Here is a 26,059-nt window from a genome sequence, read left to right as displayed (position 1 = left end):
AAGTTGATCGTTCTCTACATATACTTTTGTAAGCAGATAGGGTAGTGGGTCCCTGGAGAAAAAGAACTAGATCCAGCTTTTTTGACATAAGAGAAGCCATTTTAGGCCTAAGCCATTTTGTGATCCAAGCCTGGCCACAATGCTTGCCATTGAACAGGTGTCAGTAATAAGGATCTTAAAGGAACAAAAGAACAAATGACTGTTATCTGGCAAGAGAAGAAACAATAGCAAAGATAATAAATCAGTTGTGAAGACGCCCAGCTCCGTTTCAATGGTGAAGATTAGCCTGAAGCACTCAACCACCAGATCAACTGGAACCTAAGAGGTGATGATGTTGACCTTTTCTCAGCCTCAAGTGACTTCAACCAACTAAAGCTTGGACTCCGTCAACCTTTACCCCAATTCTATGCCGCAGTCTCCTCTGCTCAAGCCCCTTCATGAATGTGCATGAACCCTTAGCTTAAAACTTCCCCAGGTTCTCTGCTTGGCAGACACTGCTTTGGGAAAGATTCCCCAGCTTCCTCCTTACTTGGTGCCAGTAATAAATCCTTCCTTCTCCTGATCTTTACCTTGGTTGTCTTTTGGCTCAACTCCCTCTAAGAGGTGAACCCAATTTTCTGGTAACAATTTGAGAAGCACTGTTATAAAGCTGTTCGCCCGGGACAATTTTACCAAACTCTAAGGATTCTTCTGAGGTTAACTTCCCCAGTGAGACATCAGATATTTTTCCTCCTCTTTTTTTTTTTTTTATAATTTTTATTTTTTTTTTATTTTTATTTATTATTTATGGCTGTGTTGGGTCTTCGTTTCTGTGCGAGGGCTTTCTCTAGTTGCGGCAAGTGGGGGCCACTCTTCATCGCGGTGTGCGGGCCTCTCACTATCGCGGCCTCTCTTGTTGCGGAGCACAGGCTCCAGACGCGCAGGCTCAGTAGTTGTGGCTCACGGGCCCAGTTGCTCCGCGGCATGTGGGATCCTCCCAGACCAGGGCTCGAACCCGTGACCCCTGCATTGGCAGGCAGACTCCCAACCACTGCGCCACCAGGGAAGCCCTTTCCTCTTCTTTTTGCATCCGTTTTATTATATAGCACTATCATAAAGATCAGTAAAGCGAACATAAAGAATATAAAAATGGCTCCTTGAGACTCGAGGGCGGCGGTCCTGCGCCGGGCGAGGAAGCGCCTGTAGCCTCTCTCAAGGGCCGCAGGGGTGTGTAACAGGTCGCCGGCCGGACAGAAACGCTTGACAGCCCCGCGGGCCAAGTCGCGGGCGCCTGCGCAGGCATTAGCTCCTCCCTCCCTCCCTCCCACCCCACGGCTGAGGGTGTGGTCGGGAGGAGGGACCCTGAGGCTTCCCGAAGACGCCACGGCTCCGCCTCGGCTTCCGACAGCTGCGGCGTCTGGAGAAGATTGGCATGTTGTCACTTCCGCCGGAGCCGCTCTCTGCATCCGGGTCGGCTGCTGCCGCTGCCGCTGTGGCTGAGGGACTGGGCCCGGGTCTCACCGTCGGAGGGGAGCGGGCTCCGCTCGGCGCCACCTTCTGCGACCTGGCCGTCAGCCCTACGTCGCCGGCCTGGAGGGGCGAAGAAGACGAGGAGGCCAAGGGTTCCTCCGGGGTCAGTGCGACTCGGGAAGGCTGGGCACGGCGGGTCTGAGCTGGGAACAGTCCTGGGGTGGACGGGGGGGACGTCCGAGGGGCGCTTATCCCGGACCGCCCGACAGAGGAAGCCCAGAGCGGTATCCGCTGTAGGAGGCGCCGCGGAAACTGCCCGGAGGCGCTTCCCGGATCCCCGCCTCGCTTAGGCCCCCGCCCTTGGCCAGGCTTCTTTGCTTTTTGCCACCCTTGCGTCCCCTCTTCTCCCGCCTCTTTTCCGTTTGTAGGGGTGGTGCCCTCTTCTCTGCTCCCCTGCACATTCCCCGCTCTGGGGGCAGTGACTGGGCCACGCTGGTCCCTTATTTGTCACCAGCGTTGGTCCTGGTGCAGAACAAAGAAACTTGGACGTCTAATGTGCTCCATGCCCGCGGGGAATAGACACGGAAGTGGCATTTGTAACCAGGGCTTTAATGGACCTTGATATGTGAAAAGCCCAGTTCCTGCGTGGATTCAGACACTTCCTTTTACTTCCGTACCTGGCAAAAGTGGTTTGAGTTTCTTGATACCACTGGAGATCTACTAGAGCAACTCCTATTAAATCAGAAATGTATTTGGGTCTGTTACGTTGCTTTGAAACGTCCCCTCGGTCTTCCCTGTTCTGGGCAGCTCTTTGAGAGCACGGCTTTTGTCATTCAGGTAGCCGTAGCGCCTTCCATATAGTTAGTTTAATGAAGTGTGATTGTGTTTCGGTGGGTTTTTGTTTTTTGGGGGTTTTTTCTCACTTTAAAAAAAAATCAGGCTATTTCTCCTAATGCTTAATTACTTAATTTTTAAAATTAAACGTATTCTTTCTCTAAAATTATATAAGTATTTCTGCAATTTGTAAATGGGTGTTGTTTCCTCAAAATTATAACTGAAGTTACCGTGTCTAGTTACCCTACAGACTATTTTCTTATGATTTTGCATATCTTCTCCTTAGTTCTTATCATTTTACATTTTCTCCACACTCTCTTTTTGATTTTCATGATCTCCTCTATTGCAGCCTAATATTATTGGGTTTAGACAGAAGTATGACAGGTCCACTTCTGCAAACATGGGGCTTGAACTGGATCATCATAAGTCAGTGCTATTGTAGTCTTTAGGCATTACAGGACCTTTGAAGCGAAGTGTAGCCAAATCTGGCATTGCAGGCTTATTCTGTAGAAAGTTGCCAGTGAACTGGAGACAGTGTGCTGTATTAGAAACAGTCTAGGTCTAATCTGGAAACCAGAATGTAGTGTTATTTGCCTCATATATAAGATAAAATGGGGATAATAACATCAATGTTTTATACAACAGAAAATTTTTGGGTGGGACGCATGAGATGATGGATGAACAAGTGGTTAGTAAAGGGGAAAAGCACTCTTTGGGAAAGTAGTTCTCTTCCTTCTTCTGGTGTAATGCTCGTAGAAGGAGCAGTGGTGGAGAAAGGCACCTAAGAAAGGAGGTATATGTATAGCCAGATCCGATAATTTAACCTTGGCTGATAGTGGATCAAAAGATGCCATGTGAAGCTTACATCCTATAAAGCAGAGTGCTAGTATAATGTGATGATAATAATATTCCAAAGTTATAATTTTATGTTACATCCAGTATTTGTAACTCCACAGCAAAGTGTTACAGATCAGTTATTAGACTTTAATCTTCTTAAAGGTCTCAGAGCATTTCCAGTACATTCTGCATACTGATAATATAATGTACCTTGTATAGTTGGCATAATTATCCTGTGCTTTATCGTCACAATTTTGAGAAACAGCACTATTGTAATTTCTCTTGAATTTTGTGTTAACATTTCTGATAGGGTGTCACATTTAATTGAGATATATAATTGACGTGACTTTTTTTTAGTTTCAGGTGTACAACATCATGATTCGATATTTGAATATATTGCAAAATGATCACCACAATAAGTCTACTTAACATCCACACTTAGTTACAAAATTTTTTTTTCTTGTGATGAGGACTTTTAATATTTACTCTCTTAGCAACTTGCATATATCTAATACAGTTTTATTAACTATAGTCACTATGCTGTACATTACATTTCCAGGACTGACTTATTTTATAGCTGGAAGTTTGTACAGTTTGACCCCCTTCATCCATTTCACCCACCTCCCACCCCATGACCTCTGGCAACCACCAGTATGTTCTCTGTATCTATGAGCTTGGTTTCGGGGGTTTTGGTTTTTCTGTCTTTTTGGGTTTTTTTAAAGATTGTACACATAAGTGAGACCATATAATCTTCATCTTTCTCTTTCTGACTTATGTTACTTAGCATAATGCCCTCAGGGTCCATCCGTGTTGTTGCAAATGGCAAAGTTTTTTTTAAATAGCTGAATAATATTCCTTTGCGTGTGTGTGTGTGTGTGTGTGTGTGTGTGTTTATTCATCAATGGACACTTAGGTTGCTTGCATATCTTGGTTATTGTAAATAATGCTGCTGTGAATGTGAGGGTACAGATATCTTTTCCAGTTAGCGTTTTCATTTTCTTCCTATAAATACCCAGAAGTGGAATTGCTGGATCATATGGGAGTTCTGTTTCTAATTTTTTGAGGAACCTCCTTAACTGTTTTCCATAGTGGCTGCACCAGTTTACATTCCCATCAAGGATTCCCTTTTCTCCACATCCTCGCTAACGTTTGTTATTTCTGGTCTTTTTGATAATAGCCGTTCTAAGGTGTGAGGCAATATGATATCTTTGTGTCATTTCATTCTTAAAAACCTGCATGACTCTGCTCTCAAGGAAGCAATGACAAGCATATAGGATTTTTACAGGTGTTTTGGTGACCTTCCTAAACACATAGGCTGGCCTAAAGTATTTTCCCGTAGTGCTACCAGTATTGCCAGCTTCATAGGAAAAAGTGAACATAAATATTTAGAATGAAGCCCTTTCCTTTAAATGGGGATGTGAAAGCCTTGCCTAAGCATTTCCTTTTGCCAGATTGATTTCAGCATACGTGTTGGTTATTAACACCTATTCCAGCATCTAGGTTAAACTACATAATAATAAAGTTGTCATGTAAAATTGTAAGTTATAATTCAGGCAGTTCTAAATATGATCTTAATATTTAATTTTTGCTTATATTGTTAGGCTGCATGGGGAAATCCCCATTTTCATCTTGGTTGAATTCGCCACCACACCTCACTGAGGTCAGCTACTGTTTTTGAATTTGTCTCTGTAACCTCCACTGCTAACTGGCATAAATATTGATGTACCACCACTACCACACATTTGTTGAGAAATCAGGGTATTCCTGTTGCATTTGGTTATTTTAACAGTTGGCATCTTAAAGTATTACTTCCCCATTCTGATTTACCAAGTCTATAAACAAAAAACGGGAAACAGCCGCAATTAACTTGTGAATCAGCAGTATCCTGATTTCCTTCAGAGTAGTTGTGCTTTTATATTGCTCCTTTCTTGTTTCCTGTTCTTACAGCTGCTGATAATGTGCTTCTAAGAACAGTCCTCTCTCTGTCGTTTAAACTTTACCTAGTGTACTTTTCCCCTAAAATTTGTGATGAAATGGTTAAGAGTGAATCTGTGTTTCTCTCTCCTCCTAGGTTTCATTTAACTAGCTTAATTAATTATCCCCAAACTAAATATCCATGTCCATATGCTGGGGTGTATTAACATCACATGACTCAATGATATTAAAGTAAAAGTGGAATGAATCAGCTAAATGAGCTGACAGACTCTGGCTGTCGGTGTTTAGAGAAGTATTTTCACGTGGTTGACTTGTTCAAGTGATAAAGCAGCTAAAAGACATGGTTTATCTTTTAGAATTTCACAAGGTATGTATTTTCTCTTACAAACAAGGAATAATTTTACCAACAGAAATAGACACTGCTTGTATGTAGGTTGCCCCAAATATTTTCACTACTCTTTTTGAGGGGTAAAACTTAACAGGAAGCCTATTTATGTAGTTTAATTAGAAAAAAAAGCTTAAGAGGTTGAGCAAAACAAATGCTTACTATTCAGTGTTAAACCTTACAATTAAATGCTTACTTTTAAATTTAACTAATGTTTAAAGACCCATTATGTGCCAGACACTGTGCTGTATGTTGGGAGTATAGTGGTAGCAACTTCCATTCACCGCTTATATTTTTGAAATATTAAATGTTTTTCTGAGTATGTGGGGTATTTGAAAAAAATACTCAGAACATCCTAATATTTTTCCAACACCCAGTAAAAATGTGAAACTAAATAATGAAAGCTCTGATTATTAAATCTAGGAAAAAACATTAATTCACTTGATAGTGAGTATCAAAGATTTGAATAAACACTGAGAAGTGTAATGAATTTAAAAGTTGAGGGACTTCCCTGGTGGCGCAGTGGTTAAGAATCCGCCTGCCAGTGCAGGGGACATGGGTTCGATCCCTGGTCTGGGAAGATCCCACATGCCGTGCAGTAACCAAGCCCGTGCGCCACAAGTACTGAGCCTGTGCTCTAGAGCCCGTGAGCCACAACTCCTGAAGCCCGCGCACCTCAACGAAGAGTAGCCCCCGCTCGCCGCAGCTGGAGAAAGCCCGTGCGCAGGAATGAAGACCCAATGCAGCCAAAAAAGAAAAACAGTTATAAAAGTTGGAATAGACTGTCAGTTTTCAACCTTTAGTAATAGAATGCTGTGGTCTCACTTGAACATGAATTCTAGAGTAATAAGTATTAAGTATTAGGGTTTTATTGGTCATAATTTGGGGGTCTTTTCTAATAATTCTGTGTTCTAAATAGAAAATTATTTGTTAAAGTAGGTATCCCTTTTTTGTTTGTTTTCCTCTCTACAGAGAGTAAGAGTTGCTGTCAGAGAACAGTCTGTGAAGTGGTCCTTGAAGGTGTGTCAGATTACTTTATAGGTTATGTATCAGAAACAGAGAAACTGCTAAATAAATAAGTCAAGATTATTATATTTTAAGTGTGTTTTCTGTTCATTTCTCAAAATTGCCTGGCTCAGTTTTTCCCAGAGAATTAAAAATGCCTTACTCCTATGTATAAATTAACTGACTTTTCCCAGCAAACATGTTGGTGAAGAAAAGACAGCATTTGCTTCTTTCTATTTGCAAGTGGTTCCTCAAAAATTTAGATCTTTTGAGAATGTTTGAAATCTCTTGAGCATAAGTAAGAATTCAAACTGGGAAAAGAGCCTCCCAGTCTTGGCAGAGATATGAATTTAGTTTATTATGTGAAATCTAACACTTTAGAAAATTTCCAATGTAATTTTGTTGTTGTTGTTGTTCTAGAACATAATGGTTTTTTGGTACAACTTTGTGTATCTTTTGAATGTTGTAATGACACAGCAGGTAAGGCAACCATAAAATATGACCACAAGTTATACATACATGGTTTTAGAAGTTAAATAATTTAGAAGGATTTACCATGAATAGCATCATTCTCCCCATCCCACCTTCTTTCTTCTTCCACTGGTGTCAACCACTTTTAACTTTGTTTTAAAACTGCTAGTGATAACTAGTAATACTTTCTATCTCTTAAGACATCTATGTTTTACTTCTTTTTTAAAAGATAACTTTAGACATCTATTGACTTACTGTAATGTAAGTGAACTAAATATTCCGTTTATACCTCTTGCCCCCTAAAGTTGTCACGATTTTTGTTGCACTGTTAACCAGTTGATCTTAATGACTTCTTAAATAATATACTTAAACCTGTATTTCTTATTCCATCAACTATACCAAACTCTAGATCCTTCATTTTGTAAACTGAGGATAGTGGCACCCACATCCTTCCTTGGAAAAACTGAAACTAAGTTAAAACATGGAGTTGCGTGAATAGAAATATTCACTAAATTCAGTGTGTGAAAACTCATGCTAAACTACATGAGAAAAGCTTGTTATAGATATGAAGCAAATCAGAACATAGCATAATTCATTTACTGGACAGGTACTGAATAGCCTTCTTTAAGTGGCTCAGGAATTGTGGCATTGGAACTATGGAGAAGTAATATAAGAGACAGCACACCACTTGGACTCTGCTGAATCAAGCGAGTGTAAATGCTGTTTACCTAGTGTTCAATTTCCAGGATTAACCTCTCTCCAAAGGACAGAAAATTTAATTATGGGTCTAGAATAGAGCATATATTTATTTACTTTTATTATTTGTGTCCCCCATCCCGCAAATTGCTTTTACATAATACGCAGTACCTAATAAATTTTAAATCGTGTCCTGGGGCACACATGCATATATGCAAATGGAAGCAAGTACTTCACTGCACAATACCCTTATTACAAACAGTAATTACTAGAATATATACACTGTGTTTTCTGTTCTAATTCTTGGGGGAAAAAACTTGTAGTTGCAACCCACTAAATTTATTTCATGATCAGTGTGGAAGTATGAACTAAGGTATAAGATTACTGCATCTTTTCAGCAGATGAAGTGAAAAATAAGCCTATAAATTTTTTTTTCTTTTTTTACAGGACCTTGGCTCGCTGGATTATCAGGAGCTTGTAGTTGACATTGAGTCCAGGCTGAGGATGGAAGGTGTTGAACTTAAGGAAGAATGGCAAGATGAAGATTTTCCAATGTGAGCAATGCTTTTAAATGAAAACAAATTTAAAACAAAACTTCACAGTTTCTTTATTGAGATGTCACTTACTACAGGGGTCCCCAACCCCCAGGCCACGGACCACTACCGGTCTGTGGCCTGTTAGGAACCCGGCCGCACAGCAGGAGGTGAGCAGCGGGCGAGTGAGTGAAGCTTCATCTGCCGCTTCAATGCCGCTCCATCGCTCGCATTCCCGCCTGAACCATCCCCCCCCACCGCCCCCTCTGTCTGTGGAAGAATTGTCTTCCACAGAACCGGTCCCTGGTGCCGAAAAGGTTGGGGACTGCTGACTTACTAAATGAATATTGGGCTTCTTAAAGAAACCCAGTGTTGCAAAGTATTCATTTAATACTAGTAATAGAGTCTGAGGGGTTTCTAGGGGAAGATGGTCTTTCAAGTCTATAGGAATTGTTAAGTTGTATGCTTTTATTTTTAAAAAAAGCTTGTTAAGTAAACAAGGAAGGGCTTTCTAGATTATCTGGCGAGCTACCTTGACACATTTGCATTTGTGTTTACAATTGTATTGGCACCAGTTGGGTTAAGAGAAAAAGAGCAAAGGCAGACTTTATATTTAAGTGATGCTTCCGTGCCATCTTGGTCAGAAGACCATCCCAGTGCATAAGAAGGTTCCTTAGCAGTTGGAATATGGACAGCTGGTGAGAGTACTGAGCCATTGCATAGCATAGCATGATCATAGTAATAAAGAAATGCAGAGCTCAAAATATGTAATCATCATTACCATATTCCCATTGTGAGTGCCAGTTCAGCTTCATTATACATTGTATCATGCATCACATTAAATTCATGCATTTGAAATATATTTGTTTTGTAGATAAATGATTTTTTAATTTGTTGTGTAGTTGTATTTAAGAGCAGTTACATAAGGAGTATATATCTACTTTTATGTGTTGCTTATGTAAATGTGTAAGTCAATTCAGACAGTCTGAAAATTTTCTTTAACAGTGGTTTGTAAATTACTAAACCTTAAGAAACATTGGTTTATTCAGTTTTCCACATAATTGTTTCTATAAGCTATTTTAATAGATCTTTGAACTTCAAAAAATTTTTTTTTAATTTCTGGGTTAAAAATTGTGTCTGTGTGTTCTAGACCTTTACCGGAAGATGATAGTATTGAAGCAGATATATTAGCTGTAACTGGACCAGAGAGTCAGCCTGGTAAGAACTTGACACTTAGTGATAGACTTTAACTGTGCTATTTTTGGACACATTTCTTCGTCAAGATAAAAAATATACTCAGTTTTTGTTCCATCACAGGGTGCCAGAGGGTAATTTGAATGTTTAGGAAAGCGTTTTTGGATTGCTTTGGAATACTTTTTAGAAACATACCTTTGGGTTTTAGAAATTTCAACCATAAAGGGGTGAAATTTTTAATAGTTTTTAATAGTAAAAGGTGACTATAAGGTCTGCTTCTGTTATTTAAAAAGGCATATCCTTGCTGGGATGTGTCATCTTGCTGTGATACAGAAGCAATAGTGATCAAAATCCAAAGTTTGTAAATAAGTGCTTTGGAATTGTGTTTAATTAATGTTATTTTCTCAAGAATAAAGTGATTAAAGTTTTTCTCTTATTCAGTTTATACATCTAAGCATTTTTTCTAAATATATCTTTCACTTTTTTTTTTTTTTTAACCCATTCCAGGCCCACTAGAAGTTAATGGCAATAAAGTGAGAAAGAAACTAATGGCTCCTGACATTAGCCTAACCCTGGATCCTAGTGATGGCTCTGTGTTGTCAGATGATTTGGATGAAAGTGGGGAGATTGACTTAGATGACTTAGATACACCATCGGAGGACAGTAATGAATTTGAGTGGGAAGGTAAGTGTTTCATTATTTTTACCTGACCTTTATTAATGAATGTTCGTGTTTATATACATACATAGTGGCATTTTCATATTAGGATAATTGGAAAAACTTAAAACTTGATCATGAAACCAGCTAAGGGATTTTGTTGAAAAAATCAATGGCTGAGGGATTTTGTTGAAATGTTATACTTTCTAAAGTTCATATATTTATTGCAAAGATATGAAATTCGGCTAAACACCGAATATGATGGCTTTCAAAACTGTTTATAGTAGATTACACATGTGACTCTATTTTTTTCTTAATTGCCCAATGCTGTAAACTTATGTTTTTCCATGTTGCTCCCAATATTGCTTGATAATTATGGCATGTTCTTTTATTCAGTAGATAACTAAGAAGAAAAGCTTTGAAGAAACGTATGCTTTAGGGAGTGTGCTAGAAGTAGTTAAGAATTTGCAGAGAGGGAGTTCTGAAGGGAGTGGTTTTTTTGAGGGTGATTTTTTTTTTAAATAGGTTTGACTGATAGTGCTGCACTTTGTAAACAACTACCTTGAATTAATGTATTCTCCTAGGCTCCACCCTTACATTCTTTATCATTAGTTATTTGGAATTGAAAGGAATTGGCATGTGTTTTGCTTTGCATGCTTTCTTTAATTAGATAATTGCTGTCTACAGTATCTTTATAGTTGTTAATAATTTATATATGTTTAGTTCATCTTTAAAGTGATTTTTATTTCAAAGCAGTGTTTGTCACTAGGTATGTTATCTGCAGTAGAGTAAGGTCCTTAATGTGCTGTTATCTTTTATTCCTTTTTTCTTCCCTGTTTCACTGGTTCAATATGCAATCCGGTAATAAGCAATATTTTATAAAGATACTGAAATAGTTTTCTGCCTATGTGTTTTGTCTCTTCTTTCTTTAATGCTGCTGTAGTCATTTCCTGGAAGGATATTTTCCGTTAACAGCTTTGTCTTGGAAACAAACAACTAACATACAGTAGGTTTCCCCTTCCCCCCGTCTTTTGGTAAGGACTATGATACTAAAATTTCGAAAATCATTGCTTCATTAAAAATCAGCTAAAGTGCAATCTTAAAATGTAAATTATACCTAATCATTGGTGCTTGTGCTTTGACTAATGTCAATTTAAAATAGACTTTTGCATGTACACTTCAGAATATTATCAATAATTTTCTGCTTTATAAGACTGATCAAATGATAAATAATCATTGACTCGTTAACCACTTTCTATCTGGTATTATAATGTTTGGGGAATAATTTATGTGCTCAACAACAAAAAACATTGGCTCCCAGAGAGTTGCTCTAAGTAACCTATAGTGGTAACTGTCTGTCAAGGACAGTGTTGTAAATAAAATCTGGAAAGGCATTGTAGGGCCAGTGTACTAAGATTTTGATGGCTGTATGAATTATTGTTTCTGAATTTGTGGATGTACGTTGTACTGCGATTAGGTCCTTTCTGAATTAAGCAATTCAAAAAAACTTAAAGAACCATGATTTCCAAAAACAAAATGGCCTTATATCAAGAATAAGCCTTTTCCTCTATTACGGAAGAAATATTTAAAATTCCACATACGGGGAACTCTGCTCAATATTATGTAACAACCTAAATGGAAAAAGAATTTGAAAAAGAATAGATACATGTATATGTATAACTAAATCACTTTGCTGTACACCTGAAACTATCACAACATTGTTAATCAACTATACTCCAATATAAAATAAAAAGTTAAAAAATGAATAAATAAAATTCCACAGAAGGTATAATAAAAAAATTCTCTGAACAATCTAATTAGATAGTAAAGTGGTTAACATGTAATTTGATTTTTATTTTATAAATAACAATCTGTGATTCAAAAACCTTTTATTTTGACAGATGATCTTCCGAAACCCAAGACTACTGAAGTTATTAGGAAAGGCTCAATTACTGAATATACAGCAGCAGAGGAAAAAGAAGATGGACGACGCTGGCGTATGTTCAGAATTGGAGAACAGGACCACAGGGTTGATATGAAAGCAATTGAACCCTATAAAAAAGTTATCAGCCATGGAGGTAACGGTTACCAAAGATTTTTTAGATTATTTAATACAATATCAGAAATCTGAATGCTTAAGAGAATCTCTCCTTTGAGATATTACATAATTTTGAAAGCATAATAAACATCATGTCCTTTTAGAAATGTAACAGGTTTGAAGTAAAAGGCTAAAGCCAACATTTAAAAATTGTTAACACGTGCATACAGTAAGTTCAAAAGGTGTAAGAGTGTACAGTGAAAACTGTCTCCCTCCACCCTTATCCCTAGACACCCCTAAACTGGGACTTTCTCCCTTTTTTATCCATTTATAATTTATATACAGTGAACTACTCTAATCCTTTTTTTGTAGCATTTGCATATTCCTTTTTTTTCCACCTTCATTGAGATAAAACTGACATAGTGTATAAGTTTAAGGTGTAAAATATGTTGATTTGATACATTATATATTTTTTAATTTTAATATTTATTTATTTATTTGGCTGCCTCGGGTCTTACTTGCAGCACGTGGGCTCTTTCTTTGCAATGCAGGCTTCTCTTTAGTTGTGGCCCTCGGGCTCAGTAGTTGTGGCATGTGGGCTTCAGAGCGCGCAGGCTTGGTTGCCCCACGGCATGTGGGATCTTAATTCCCCAACCAGGGATCGAAAATGCGTCCCCTGCATTGGAAGGTGGATTCTTTTTTTTCTTTTTCTTTCTTTCTTTTTTTTTTAAAAAAGATTTATTTATTATTTATTTTATTTATTTTTGGCTGCATTGGGTCTTAGTTGTGGCACGCGGGATCATTCTTTGCAGTGCATGGGCGTCTCTCTAGCAGTGGCGTGCGGGTTTTCTCTTCTCTAGTTGTGGTGCACAGGCTGCAGGGCGCCCGGGCTCTGTAGTTGTGACGCACAGGTTCCAGAGCACGTGGGCTCTGTAGTTTGCGGCACGCAGACTCTCTAGTTGAGGCACGCAGGTTGCCCCGCAGCATGTGGGATCCTAGTTCACTGACCAGGGATCAAACCCGAGTCCCCTGGATTGTAAGGCGGATTCTTTACCACTGGACCACCAGGGAGGTCCCTGGAAGGCGGATTCTTAACCAGTGGACCATCAGGAAAGTCCCTGACACATTACATACTGCGAGTGATTGCTACCATAGCATTTGCTAACACCTGTATCACATCACATAATTACCATTTCTTTTTTGTGGTGGGAACATTTAAGGTCTAGTCTACTCTTTTAGCAACTTTCAAGTACATAATACAGTATTGTTAACTATAGTCACTATGTGGTACATTAGTCCCCAGAAATTATTCATCTTCTAACTCGAAGTTTGTACTTTGACCAACATCTCCCCTTTACCCCCAGCCCCTGGTAACCACCATTTTAGTCTCGGTTTCTGTGAGTTCAGCTATTTTAGATTTCAGATGCAAGTGACATACAGTATTTGTCATTCTTCTGTCTGACTTATTTCACAAGAAATGCTCTAATCTTAAGTGTACAGTTCACTGAATTTTGATGAATGCCCATATAACCATATATACTTATAATCTACACCCCGAGACAGACAGAACATTTTCATTGCCCCAGAAAATTCTCTGGTTCTCCCTCTCAATGAATACCCTCTCTCCAGTAACCACTATTCTAATGCCTACCCCATGATTAGTGTTGCTTGTTAAAGAATTTCATGTAACTGGAATCATAGTTTACACTCTTGTCTGCTTTCACTCAGCGTAATGATTTTGACATTTATCCATGTTGTTGCATGTATCCATAGTTCATTCCTTGTTACTGCCGGTTTGCTTCTCCATCACTATTTTGATGGCCATGTGAGTTTTTTTCCAGTTTGAGCTATTATGATTAAAACTGCTGTGAACATTCTTTTTTTTTTTTCTTTGCCATTCATTTGTTTTTGGCGGGGGGAGCTGTGTTGGGCTGCACGCGGGTTTCTTTCATTGCTGCACGCAGGCTTTCTCTAGTTGCGGCGAGTGGGGGCTACTCTTCGTTACAGTGCACAGGCTTTTCGCTGTGGTGGCTTCTCTTGTTGTGGAGCACGGGCTCTAGGCACGGGGGCTTCAGTAGTTGCGGCTCGTGGGCTCTAGAGCGCAGACCCAGTAGTTGCAGCGCACCGGCTTAGTTGCTCCGCGGCATGTGGGATCTTCCAGGACCAGGGATCAAACCCGTGTCCCCTGCATTGGCAGGCGGGTTCTTAACCACTGCGCCACCAGGGAAGTCCCCTGTGAACGTTGTTATACTCTTTTGTGCTTATAAATACAACCTGGCCCTTTAAAATATGAATCTTAATTTGCCTTAAAACCCTGAACAAATCATTTAGCTTTACCACAAAGTAGAGAATTAGTTCATTCCACATTTTTTTGGAACACCCACTTTTCATATTTATGGAATATATAAAAATAAGGCTTTGTTCCTTAAGAAATTTACAAGTCAGATAGGAAGAGTTATGAAGTGCAATTATAACATCTATCAGTCTGACTGTCTTGTATGTAGAAGTTTACATAGTCACTGGGTAAATAGCACCAGAATGTTAGTGGTAGTCAAAATACAACTCTTTAGAGCATGTCATACCACCTGAAATCCTCCTAATTCAGGACAGGGGGCCACATAGGTCAAGCAGATTGGTTTTTTCACATAGTCATTTCTGCTTAATTTACTCTCTGCCAAATGCATTCTGCTTATTTCTGTAGTCTTCATTCATCTGAAAGCAAATCTCTTGAATATTTGCAGTTACATTATTCTGCCTAATTTAGTCTTACTCAGTGAAGAAAACAGGATAATATGGATCACGAAGTCCACAGACATGTATTAATTCATCTAGTTCATTGGAAGCAAGTTGTGAGACCTGCCTCATGGTTTAAACCTAATATTTTTGAGAAATAGCACTTTATTTTTTTAGGAGAAAATAATTAGGGCCATTTTATCCTATTGAGTTACCACAAGGTGTTTTGTGACTAAGGGATTAAAAAAGGTAGTGAATATTCTAATGTACTTGAAATGTTCCTTTTTAGTGCATATTTGTAAACAATAGGAATGAAAGTTAAAGCAGAAGTATTTGTTGCGGGTTACAGCTTAATATCTGTATGAGAATTAAAACATTTATATTTTAGAGATTGTAATTAAAACATATATTTTAGTGCTGTTTTTGTTCACTTAGACTTATGTCAGACATAATCTTTTCTTACTATTTAATACTCTAAAAGCTGCAAAATGCTAGATATCATTGAATGTAAAACTTTTTTAAAGAGCAACTACTTTAAGCAGAAGTTGCAAAAGAATGTTTTATTGCAGATGTATCTGGTTGGATTATCTATCTACTTGCTAAAATAAGGCAGCTTTCTGAGTATGCTAATTTAAGTGGGTTTCTGGTTTTTATGCCTACTCTTTCCTCTTTAAATTTTATTGTTCTCTTTTTGAGAAGAGAGGATTTAAAGACTATACAGGGTCAGAACAAAAAAAAAAAAACATACTTTTTGATTCAGAAATGTGTGGAACATACACCACTATAATTTATCAACCATAAATGATATCCCCTGAAAAATCTTCAGAGTATAATCATGCTGGTTTCTTTTTCAGGATATTATGGGGATGGATTAAATGCCATTGTTGTGTTTGCTGTCTGTTTTATGCCTGAAAGTGGTCAACCTAACTATAGATACCTGATGGACAATCTCTTTAAGTAAGTAGATCATCACAAAAATGTTTGGACAGAATTGAGTACGTTAGATCTCCAGTTTAAGGAAGGGAACTTTATTTATTTAGCTGGGTAGAAATTATTGGGTTGGCCAAAAAGTTCATTCAGGTTTTTCCATAAGATCTTACAGAAAAACCTGAGGGAACTTTTTGGCCAACCCAATATAAGTAATCCTAGTTCTGATTCCTTAAGTCTATCCCTTGGCATTATAAAAACTATCCATTTTCCAACTCAACAGAAGAATTGTCATTTTAAAACTGGAAGAGATATTACAGATTATGTGTTCCAACTTCATTTTACACTTGAGGACACATTAAGTGCTTTATTGGGGAAAATTTCAAACATATACAAAGGCAGAGAGAAGTATATTAAATCTTTGTGTAACAATCACCCAGTTCCACAATTATCAGTTTATACTTTATTCCCACAAATACTTCCCCCATGGCATAATTTTGAAGCAAATCCCAGACATCATATCATTTATAAACATTTCAAGATGTATTTCTAAAAGAAAAGAACTTTTTTTCTTTAAATAACCATAATACCAACTAATGCTGTTTTAAATTTTTGCTCTTACTGAAGGGGAGGGAAGAGAATTGCCTTATTTGGATAACCTGGTTTGGTTCTGCATAGCATTGTTCTAAGACTTTATTTTTACAGGTACGTTATTGGCACTTTGGAGCTGTTAGTAGCAGAAAACTACATGATCGTTTATTTAAATGGTGCAACAACTCGAAGAAAAATGCCCAGTCTGGGATGGCTCAGGAAATGCTATCAACAAATTGATAGAAGGTATTGTAAATGCAACTGGAAAGCTAGTCTGAATAATGTTTATTATGTCCTTATTAGATTAAATTTTATTTTCTGTTGCCACTTAAAGTCACCATGTATTTCTTCAGAAATTACATTTATTAATTTCGTAACAAGTTTCTATTTTCAAACTTATAAAATAGCTCTTTATTTCTCCTTTGTACCACATCAAACATTTTCCTATAATTTACATTTTGGGAAAGAATGGAGAATTTAGTACATTTCTTATTTTATTACATTCTGGATTTTGCCTCATTTATAGTGCTTAGTATATTTTGTTACTTAAGATGCTTATTTAGCTGTAATCTTTCTTTGGAATGAGTTCTAGAAATGTATTCTCCTTGGAGGTAGTCATCCATGCTAATGGAAGGAATTTTGATCCTCTATTTGGTTTGATTTGACCACAGCTAATTCAAACTAGGTCAATCAACTCAGATCCAGTAACAGGTTTCTCTTCATACCTGAACATGACATTGGCTGGTTCTTGTGATTTTTTTTTTTTTTTTAAATACTTAGTCATCACTGTAAGTGTGAAATATGATGATAAAAACAACAGTTTTTATTTCATCATTTTAAGTTGCCTAGGATAATGCTTTTAACTTTTAATCAAAATTTTAGACTCCATAAGAATACATTAGATCTGATTCATGTTTCCTGTTCCTGTGGTGATCTCTCCTCTCACCTTTCTGCCTTCCCAGTGCCTTTCATGGTGTTGAAGAAATTAATAACAGTTTCCCCTCCATCCTGAAAAATGAAAAGAGCTTACTTCTATATTCAGTATTGGCTTCTACCCCTGGTTGACAGTCTTGAAGACAAGTGAATGTATACTAGGAGACATTTAATAACAGGCTACACTGTGGACGTAAATTTAGGCAAATGAAGTACAGTTCATTTCGTGGCAGTGGGAAGGACCATTGGAATTCAAGAGTGCATTTTCTTTTGTTTTGTTTGTTATCTTTTTGTTGTCTTTAGGAATATCATATCCAAATGACAACTCTTGAATGAGGATTTCTTCAATTTTTTGTATAGACTTGCACATACTTACTGATGTCTTAGCTTTTCTTCTAGCATTAGAATTTGTAGAACTTTTACGTTTTTCTTTTTTTTTTTAAACTCCAGGTTACGGAAAAACCTAAAGTCTCTAATCATTGTACATCCCTCTTGGTTTATCAGAACACTTCTGGCTGTTACAAGACCATTTATTAGGTAATTTTCTGAGAACCATTGACTCTTAAAAAAACCCCCACAGACTCCTTGTATGAATTTCTTGTCAGTTCTGTTGGTCAGAAATATTAAGGTAATTATCTTTATTTCCTTCCATAGCTCAAAATTCAGCCAAAAAATTAGATACGTCTTTAATTTGGCAGAACTAGCGGAACTTGTCCCCATGGAATATGTTGGAATACCAGAATGCATAAAACAGTATGTTTTGTTTCATTTCTTTAATTGTATTGGATCTTTATATTTTGATGTGCAAGAGGTAAATATTTCAGTACCCATTCTTTCTCCCTTCATATATTATAATTATTTTATAACTGCTCTTGTTTTTATAACAAAGAAAAGAGGGAAGAAGACACTTTCCAGCACTTTCCCCATAAGTCACCATTTTCTTCAGGCTATCAGTTGAGTAGGAGGAATTGTTTCTGGTTTGGTTCATTTATATTTTTAAAGATAGTTACAGTCTTAAGAGATGGTTTCTTGATTGGTTAGTACTAAAGAACGTTCTCCAGGCTTGAACATGCTGGTCTCCAAATTTGAGTAAGCTCGTCATGGCATCAAATAATATTATTAGGGAAGTAAAATATTTATATCAATCTAACCTTAATACTTTCCAGTGGCTGGAGTTTGTTCTGTTTACCAAATTCACTTATCTAACTTCTAAAAGGAATTGGTAGAAGACTGTTACCATAAATACTTGAGTATCACAGTGCTATAATATAGAAAAATGTTTCTTTGTTCTATTAATGTGAGGTTTTAGTCTGTTGAATGTGTCAAAACCACATTTCTTAAGTCAGTTCTGACTTCCTGTATAGTATGTTAAATATTTTTGGTTTTGCCTGCAAACTTTTGAGTTTATTTTTAGTGCCTTTTTTTGAGTTTTTGTTCATCTTCATAACATGTATGTTTACTAAAATAACTCTTCCCTACCAAGGTATGAAGAAGAAAAGTTAAAAAAGAAACAGAAAAGGTATATGCACACCTTGACTGGGTTGCATCTAGACTAGTCCATTTGCATTGCACAGACTAACTCTTCCTTATTGGTTGGTTAGCTCGTAGACAAAGATAATAGCATTTGTAAATATAAATATACCCCAGGATTCAAATATAGAGTGAATCCAAATTTCCTGATGCTGAGTATGGCTTGGATTCACTCTGTTTTAACACCATAATAATGCCAATTACAAAATAAAGACCACACCTCCTCCTCCCTGCTTTTGGTATAAATACTGACAGTAAATTCCTAAGAATACTATTTGGAAAACCAATTATTTATAATACCTTACCAGTTTCACCATACTTTAAATCTCTAACTTGTGCTTTTGAAATATTTATGCACTTTTTTAATGTATCAGTTTTCCCCCCTGGGACTGATGATTATATTTGCAATGCACATATTCTTTGGCTAACCAACATTGATTTTCTTGTATGCTTAAATGGCCTGCTAACTAGTCAAATTCTACATGTGATAAAATACCTAAAAGTTCAACGTACCATTTAATAGTTAAACACTCTGCTTTCCATCTTTAATTTAATTTTGAATACTTCTGCTTTGAGCATAACAAACTGTCATCTGTTAATATCTTGGCATAGAAGATGAAAGGCAAGTGTATAAAATAGTTACCATTTTATATAGTAATTTAGAAAAGTATAGAATTTAGCTCTAACTTGTTAATGGATTTTTAAAATATTAACAATTAAATTAGCAAAACAGATTGATACAGTCTCATAAGAGTTAAGGTGAGAGATTTGTATGTAGTTATCATTTGGACCATTGTAAGGAACTGGAGCTGGAATATTCTTAACTTTGAACACATTTTGGCTCTGTTCATGAACAAGAATTCAGTTGACCATGTGATAGAGTCATAGCTTTACATTTCTATGTGACACTTTGCAGCTAAACATTTTAAGATAGGGATAAGGACAGTGATTTTAGATCTTGCTAATTTCTCGTTCCTCTCAAGACATTGGTGTGAATTTGCCAGACAAGTGGCTGAAGTTTAAAATGTAGTCTGTAATTGTAGAATATTTTGAAGCCACCTGCTTCATGGATTTCAAAATGAATTGCCTTTGTTGATGAAATCTGCTATGTTGTGCCTTTTTACAAAATTCTTAAGTAACTTAGGCATCAGAAAAAAAGTAGAATTGTACTTTTTATTTAAATGTATTGTTTGAAACCTACCAATATTATTTTATCTTGATTTTTTTTTTTACTTTCATTTGATCTTAAATAGAATCATTACATATATCTTTTAGGCACTTCTAAGTTTTTGTACCAAGTTTCTTTAGCCTTGAAAAATAATAAATCCTTGTCAGCTTGAAAAAGGTAACACTCAAGTTTTCAAAATAGAAGGGCATGTTTTTAAAACCAAGTTAACAGAAACTGCATGGGGGAGCTTATTACCCAAGGTGAAATTTCTATGAGTACTGGTGATAAGGATTCAAGACTGAGTGTGCTGAAATATAGCAGTTTTAAATGTTTTAGATGTTTGTTTCAAATAACTCAGTGCAAGTGTAGCCAGGTAGATGTTGATTGTTAAAATATTTGAACAGAGTTTAAAAATAAAGTGATTATGAATTTAGTTCATACCGATATTTCAGATGTTGAAAAGATTGATGTGTTTTGCATGCCTTATCAAGAATATGTACCTTTCAAATTTTTGTTACCAATATAAAAAATATTTTAAAATGTTGTTAATCTGGCTTTACCACAGGCCAAGGCTTTTAGGTCTGACTCACTAATGTTCAGGTGATTGTAGTAATGGAAACAAGTATGAAAAGTATCTTCGTATATCATACCAAGTTGTTTTAAACTCTCCTCCATCAGTGATTCAAACCACTACAAATATAAATATACAAATATAATAGTAAGAGATTGTTGTACATTATCTGTGAAGGGTTGTCTATAATTTTTGTGTGGTAATTACATAATTCTTCTAATCCCCACTTGCCTAAATTTTGATGTGATCTCTATGGATCCCACTCCTGATCCAGTCGTATTTTTAATCTACATCTAGATACTTCTGATTATTAAATTCTGTGGCTTCTTACTATCAAGATAAATAAAAAGTATTCACATTCTAAGTGTACCAATAAATTTCAGAGAATAATTATGGCATCCATAAATATGTACTTTTACCACTGAACTTAAGAGTTGATCAGTTGATGGCATTAGTGGCATTTAAATATTTCAGTTAACAAAATCATTTTTGAGGGAATTATTTTTCCTACCACTCAGATCACTTTGCTCCCTGCCTCAGCCATGCTACAGTTCAACATTTTAATATGCCTGTTGTAATTTGAACTTTTAATAAAGTTTATGTGCATTTGTATATAAAGTATCTTATAATCTTTAAAAAAAAACAATAGTCACATTCTTGCCAGTGTCCTCTTGCCTTTAAAAATTATCTTTCCTGGTTGGGAAAATGTTTGGTAACCTTTTTACTATGTCTGCTTCTTTGCAAAGCTTTGATTTTAACAGAACAATAATCTATGGTAAAATTAGCCATTATTTTTAGAAAGAAAATTGTTCATTTGCTGATACCTTATTATCTATATTGGTTTTCATTAAACAGAGTTGATCAAGAGCTTAATGGAAAACAAGATGAACCGAAAAGTGAACAGTAAGTTTGGCATCTAGTCCAAACACGACTGAAGAATGTGCTGATGAAGCAGTGCTTTTTTGCATTTATAATGCATTTATTGGTCCTGATTTTTATGTAACCTGTTACAAAACTGACTTGACTTTTTCTTAATGGACTTTTGTATAAGGGACTGTTCACTGCTGTACTGGTTTGCAGATCTCTTGAATTTAGCTCTTTACTAGCTAATTATATTGTAATCATTTTATATTTTATATTGCTAAATAGCAGAGAATCACACTTTATATAAAGCAGTTTTTGCATTTGTTTATTAAATGATGCATTTTCTTCAGTAAAATATTTATATGCCTAAATGGAAAAGGAAAGAGATAATATATATTTTTATGTTTTTGAGCAATATTTTTTAATGTATACCTTTCTTATGGAAGAATATGCAGGTAAATAAGACCATGATTTTGTAAAATGCATGTTAAAATTTTTGTGTTTGTAAATGGTTAAATACACTTCCTGGGTCACTTAGAAAATATGCTCATAAGGTGAGGGACAGTTAAACTGGTTCTCATGAATATCCAAAGGTCATGTACATAATCTAAATAGATTAGTACCATTCTGAGTTTTTTTCTCACTTAACATTTATTTCTTAATTCAGACACAAATACAAGTGTATTGCACACTTTTTTTTTAAACATAAAGACAAGTCAAAAAGCCATTTTTAGAATTAGAGAATTTAAGAAGTTAAGAATTGGGGTTTGTATATATGTATATATCAGACATTTTATCTTCTGGCCAAAAGTCAGAACTTCATAAAATTTTAGGTTTGTTCACTAATGTGAAATAAGCTGTGTGTCCAGGGTATCACTCTCCTGAATTTGTGTGAGTGCAGTGTAATATTCAGAGAATGTGATGAGTTATTCACTGTCACTACTTTTCTTTAGAAAATAGGGGCTGCTTTTTTAACTACTTTCAATGTGGGCACTTTACCAAAATACTTTCATATCAGGTGTTTGACCCAGTCAGATAAGGTGTGTTTTCCCATTTTCTGTTGAATTATGTTGACAGTACTGTAAATTAAGTTATTTTGTTAAGTCTTAGAGCATCATCATATTACGGTGTTTCGCGTTTGGGGTAAGCATATAAACTCCTTGGTTAATTTGGTAAGTACCTTGACTCTACATTGAAATTGTATTTATGCCCCAGATAGAACTTAATTACCCACAAAATCATCCAAAAACAACAGGTTGGTCTAATACTGTGTCACATACTTGTGTGACGTATACATTTGGTAAACTTAGTACCTGCCTAATTTAAGGGTCACACCACACTCCAGCCCTTCTTATAAGGTAATTTACAAAAGAGTAGTAAAATTGAGGTGCAGGAGCTAAACCTCTAGGATTTATTCTATCCTAGACTGGCTTTTATCATTGCTGTTTTTAGTGTAAAGTTTTCTATTACAAAAGAGAATTTCCTTTACTTTTTGTCCTCCTCAGTTATAAACTTGACACAGTAACCCAAGTCCAATTATGGCAGATGCTGGAGGATTCCCAGGACGAGACTTTCCTCAGCAGCCTCCTGACTTCACTTGGATCCAGCTGCTGTAGGCAAATCCTGAACTAATGTCATTATAGTCAATAAAGCTAAAACCATTATTGCTTGCTCAGATCTTAGAAATACTTTGTGTTCAAAAAGCAAACTAACAGTTTAGGCATTCCTTCTGAATTTACGAATAAAAGATCATATTGAATTTAATTGTGATTAGAGTTTATATTTGTAGAGTGCTTTAAGTGACCTTTCATCAGTAAAAGTAGTCTTTCATCTATAAATCTGGGTCTCAGTCAAACCTGGCTGAGCTTTTTAAATAGGTGGCTTTCCTCCACATTAAGTACCCAGTTCTTCAGTTTCAACACGTTACTGTTTATTGACTTTTGCATTTGCAAGCATTGTCCCTGATTATAGATACAACTCGTTGCAAAAGTGGTGCATTTTCCTACATATTTTTTTTAAAGTAGAGGTAGCCTATATTCTATCAGAACATTAAAATTTAGAGGGAACAGTGATAACATTTGGGATATAACCAAAGGGATGTGCTGTGAATCACTAGATATAAAAACATACCTGTTCTAACCTATACCTTGATGAAATCTGGTATAACGACATGCCCCGTAATGTTTCATAGCTATGAGACTTGAGATCATAAGTAGGTCAGAGGAAAAGCATTTATTAAACTTGTTATTTGTAATTACTAGCTATGTGACATTTTCCCCATATCATTCAGTTTTAATTTTCCATTACAGATTGAGGTGAAAGTACATATAATTGTGTTATTTTATCTTTCTGCTGGGATCATGGTTCTAACTTGTTTAATTTGATGCTTACGCCACTATTTTTTGTTGTGTTTGGGTTCTGAGTGCCTCTTTTTAGTCAAAAGTTTCTCTTATAAAGTAATCTGATTGTGTTCTGCTTGGTCATATTCCTTATTAGCACCAAGGGAAGACACTATATTGATCCCACAGTTTAAGCTTAATAGTCTTTAACTGGGGGTGGGGGGAGTATAAAGAAATATGATTCCAAGTAGGGCCTAGCAGGACCTGGAAAGGAAGATAACAAAACAAGGAAGTAAGAGAAAGAAAACTATAAAGGGATAATGAGTTAGCTAAGATTCCACTGAATGTGTCCTTGTTAAGGGAAGTGCTGTATATGGCAGCGGTTGGTACCATTTCTTGTATCAATCAGGAAAACCTGCAGGCTACATACAGAATATGTGAATAAGGAGACTGTGGAGTGAAGGGGGCAAAGGCTGGTAATACCTACAATGAAAATTCGTATTTTCCTCTGCTTTGTCTCTTCATACAAAAGCAAGTTTAAACAGGGAGGGTCAGCAATTACAATGCTCAGATTAAAGTGTAGGGCTACGTTACTTTTGACATTCATAGCTGGTAAACATTTAATGTATTGTTCCAAAATGGATATCACTCTTTAGTAACTATACTGAATACTGAAATTTGCTGATGGACAGGTATATATAGGTAGCTAGACTTTCTTCAACTGCAATTCCAGACTTTAAAAAGGTAAGGAATCTGCTTTTCTGATAGAGTCTTCTTTTAAATGACGGTGTTACTCTGGCTGTTTTTATGTGATTGCTCAGGGAATTTGAAAGTGTTTGAATTAAAGGAGAACGGGCTTTTTAGATTTCTTCAATTGATAGTTAAACATTAGCATTAGGATATATCCAGTTTCCTAATGAGATCGGTAAAGTTGTATATAAGGTGACAGTAGCTTCATCCTTTTCCCCATGTTACATGTGGAAAATTGCTAACATTGCTCCGACAGGAGGAGGAGGAGGTAGACTGAAAATAGGTAGATACGGCTACCACATTCTGTTTTGTTTTCATGCCTATTTTTTCTCATCCTGTATAGCTATTTGAGAAGTGGATCACAAATGTCAGAAGGGTGGGATAGCTAGAGGAATTAATGTACTTAAAGTTAGACCAACTATTCTGTTAGAGTTTATCTTGTAGGAACAGGGATTGTGTAATTTGAGTTGCTGGGAGAAAGAGTTAAGGACTTAGACTTGCATGAGAAGGTCAGCTGGTAAGAGAAGTGGGAGATTATCAATGTTCTAATAGTGAGGAAGAATTACCTGGAGAGCCTTTCATCCCCCTCTTCCTATCCCAAGATTCTGAATGAATTAGAATCATATCAGTGGTGAGTCCCAGTAATGTAATCCTTTAAAATTCTCAATGGTAATTGAAAATAATGTGTTGACCAGCAAGGAGTGACTCTAAAATTTGAACAGAACTGTTACTTTGTTTCAGTTATATATGATAGATCTACTTAATTTCTTATGTTTTGAGAACTACTTTTATGAAAAGTTTACATGAAGCACTTAATACAACACATCAAACACCAGAAGAAAATCAAAGTTTAATGCTTTCACGTTACTAAAGAATTATTATAATATCTGTCTAATTCTATTTTATAAGACATTCTACAAGAGGTTAAAACATTGGCATTTTGAAATTTTTATGCGTTTTCACATTCAGTGTAGCTAAGGAGGAACTTGGAAAATAATGTTAATTAGCTACTCTACTGCACTTTTTGTATTTGAATTTTCTGAAGTTATGCCCCTTAAACAGTTTATTTACATGAACTAGCTAGTAAATATTTGTGGTGTTCAGGGCACTGACTTGCACAGCCCTTGGGGCACATGGAACACAATTCAGAGTTCGTTAGACACTAATGCACTTTGATATATATTTCAAAGATTAATACATTTTTCTTACCATGAATTCACATGCTGTCATTTAGACACAATTAATGTACTGTGATCATTTTACCACTGTTCAGATAATGTTGCGTAGCCTAGTGCTCTCCTTTTACAGTGAGAGAAATTCAGTTCTGAAGACTGTGTGTGCAAGATGTTGATGTGGTCCCTGTAAGAAATACTAGGGTTGGTCTTGATTTACTAAGAAGATGTAATATTTTCTTTTTCTCTGACTTGTTAGGAATACAATAACTTGTGTCCTGATTTGTTGCACATCGTATTTTTGCAACGTTAATGAATTTAAATAAATTAATTGGAAAGTTTTGTTTTTGACTCATTTATCACATTTTTCTGTTTCCCGTTTCACTACTGAATTTTTACAAAGTTTATCTTGTAAGCTTTTCAAATAGTTTTAGACCTTTTGTTTCT

At 36.3% G+C, this 26,059-nt stretch overlaps 1 protein-coding gene across 6 annotated transcripts; it reads left to right on the top strand.

Annotated features, from left to right (window-relative positions):
- The first annotated feature begins 1,228 nt into the window (after positions 1 to 1,228).
- Positions 1,229 to 25,963, top strand: BNIP2 (BCL2 interacting protein 2). 6 transcript variants are annotated; one of them, XM_082388135.1, is made up of 14 exons: positions 1,229 to 1,612; positions 6,413 to 6,460; positions 8,060 to 8,166; positions 9,296 to 9,363; positions 9,847 to 10,023; positions 11,898 to 12,074; positions 15,622 to 15,724; positions 16,400 to 16,531; positions 17,669 to 17,755; positions 17,873 to 17,971; positions 18,702 to 18,737; positions 21,343 to 21,390; positions 22,456 to 22,494; positions 22,857 to 25,963. In XM_082388135.1, exons 1-14 carry the CDS (start codon positions 1,412 to 1,414, stop codon positions 22,981 to 22,983), a joined length of 1,449 nt encoding a protein of 482 aa, XP_082244261.1. In that variant the 5' UTR covers positions 1,229 to 1,411; the 3' UTR covers positions 22,984 to 25,963. The 6 variants fall into 6 exon arrangements, with proteins under 6 accessions (XP_082244261.1, XP_082244264.1, XP_082244262.1 ...); XM_082388140.1 differs by having other exon boundaries at positions 1,235 to 1,612; positions 22,456 to 22,523; positions 22,857 to 23,026; XM_082388138.1 differs by lacking the exon at positions 6,413 to 6,460 and having other exon boundaries at positions 1,232 to 1,612.
- Positions 25,964 to 26,059: the final 96 nt, after the last annotated feature.

The sequence above is a fragment of the Balaenoptera borealis genome, assembly GCF_965194805.1.
Source record: "Balaenoptera borealis genome assembly, chromosome: 3".
Classification (NCBI taxonomy): Eukaryota; Metazoa; Chordata; class Mammalia; order Artiodactyla; family Balaenopteridae; genus Balaenoptera; species Balaenoptera borealis.
The sequence above is the reverse complement of the archived record's forward strand: the minus strand, read 5'-3'. Positions and strand labels throughout refer to the sequence as shown.

Coding starts and splice junctions, on each gene's coding strand:
- BNIP2 (XM_082388135.1), top strand. CDS start 1,412: ATGTTGTCACTTCCGCCGGAGCCGCTCTCTGCATCCGGGTCGGCTGCT. Junction 8,167..9,295: donor CAAGATGAAGATTTTCCAAT/GTGAGCAATGCT, acceptor TGTGTGTTCTAG/ACCTTTACCGGAAGATGATA. Junction 15,725..16,399: donor CTGATGGACAATCTCTTTAA/GTAAGTAGATCA, acceptor TTATTTTTACAG/GTACGTTATTGGCACTTTGG.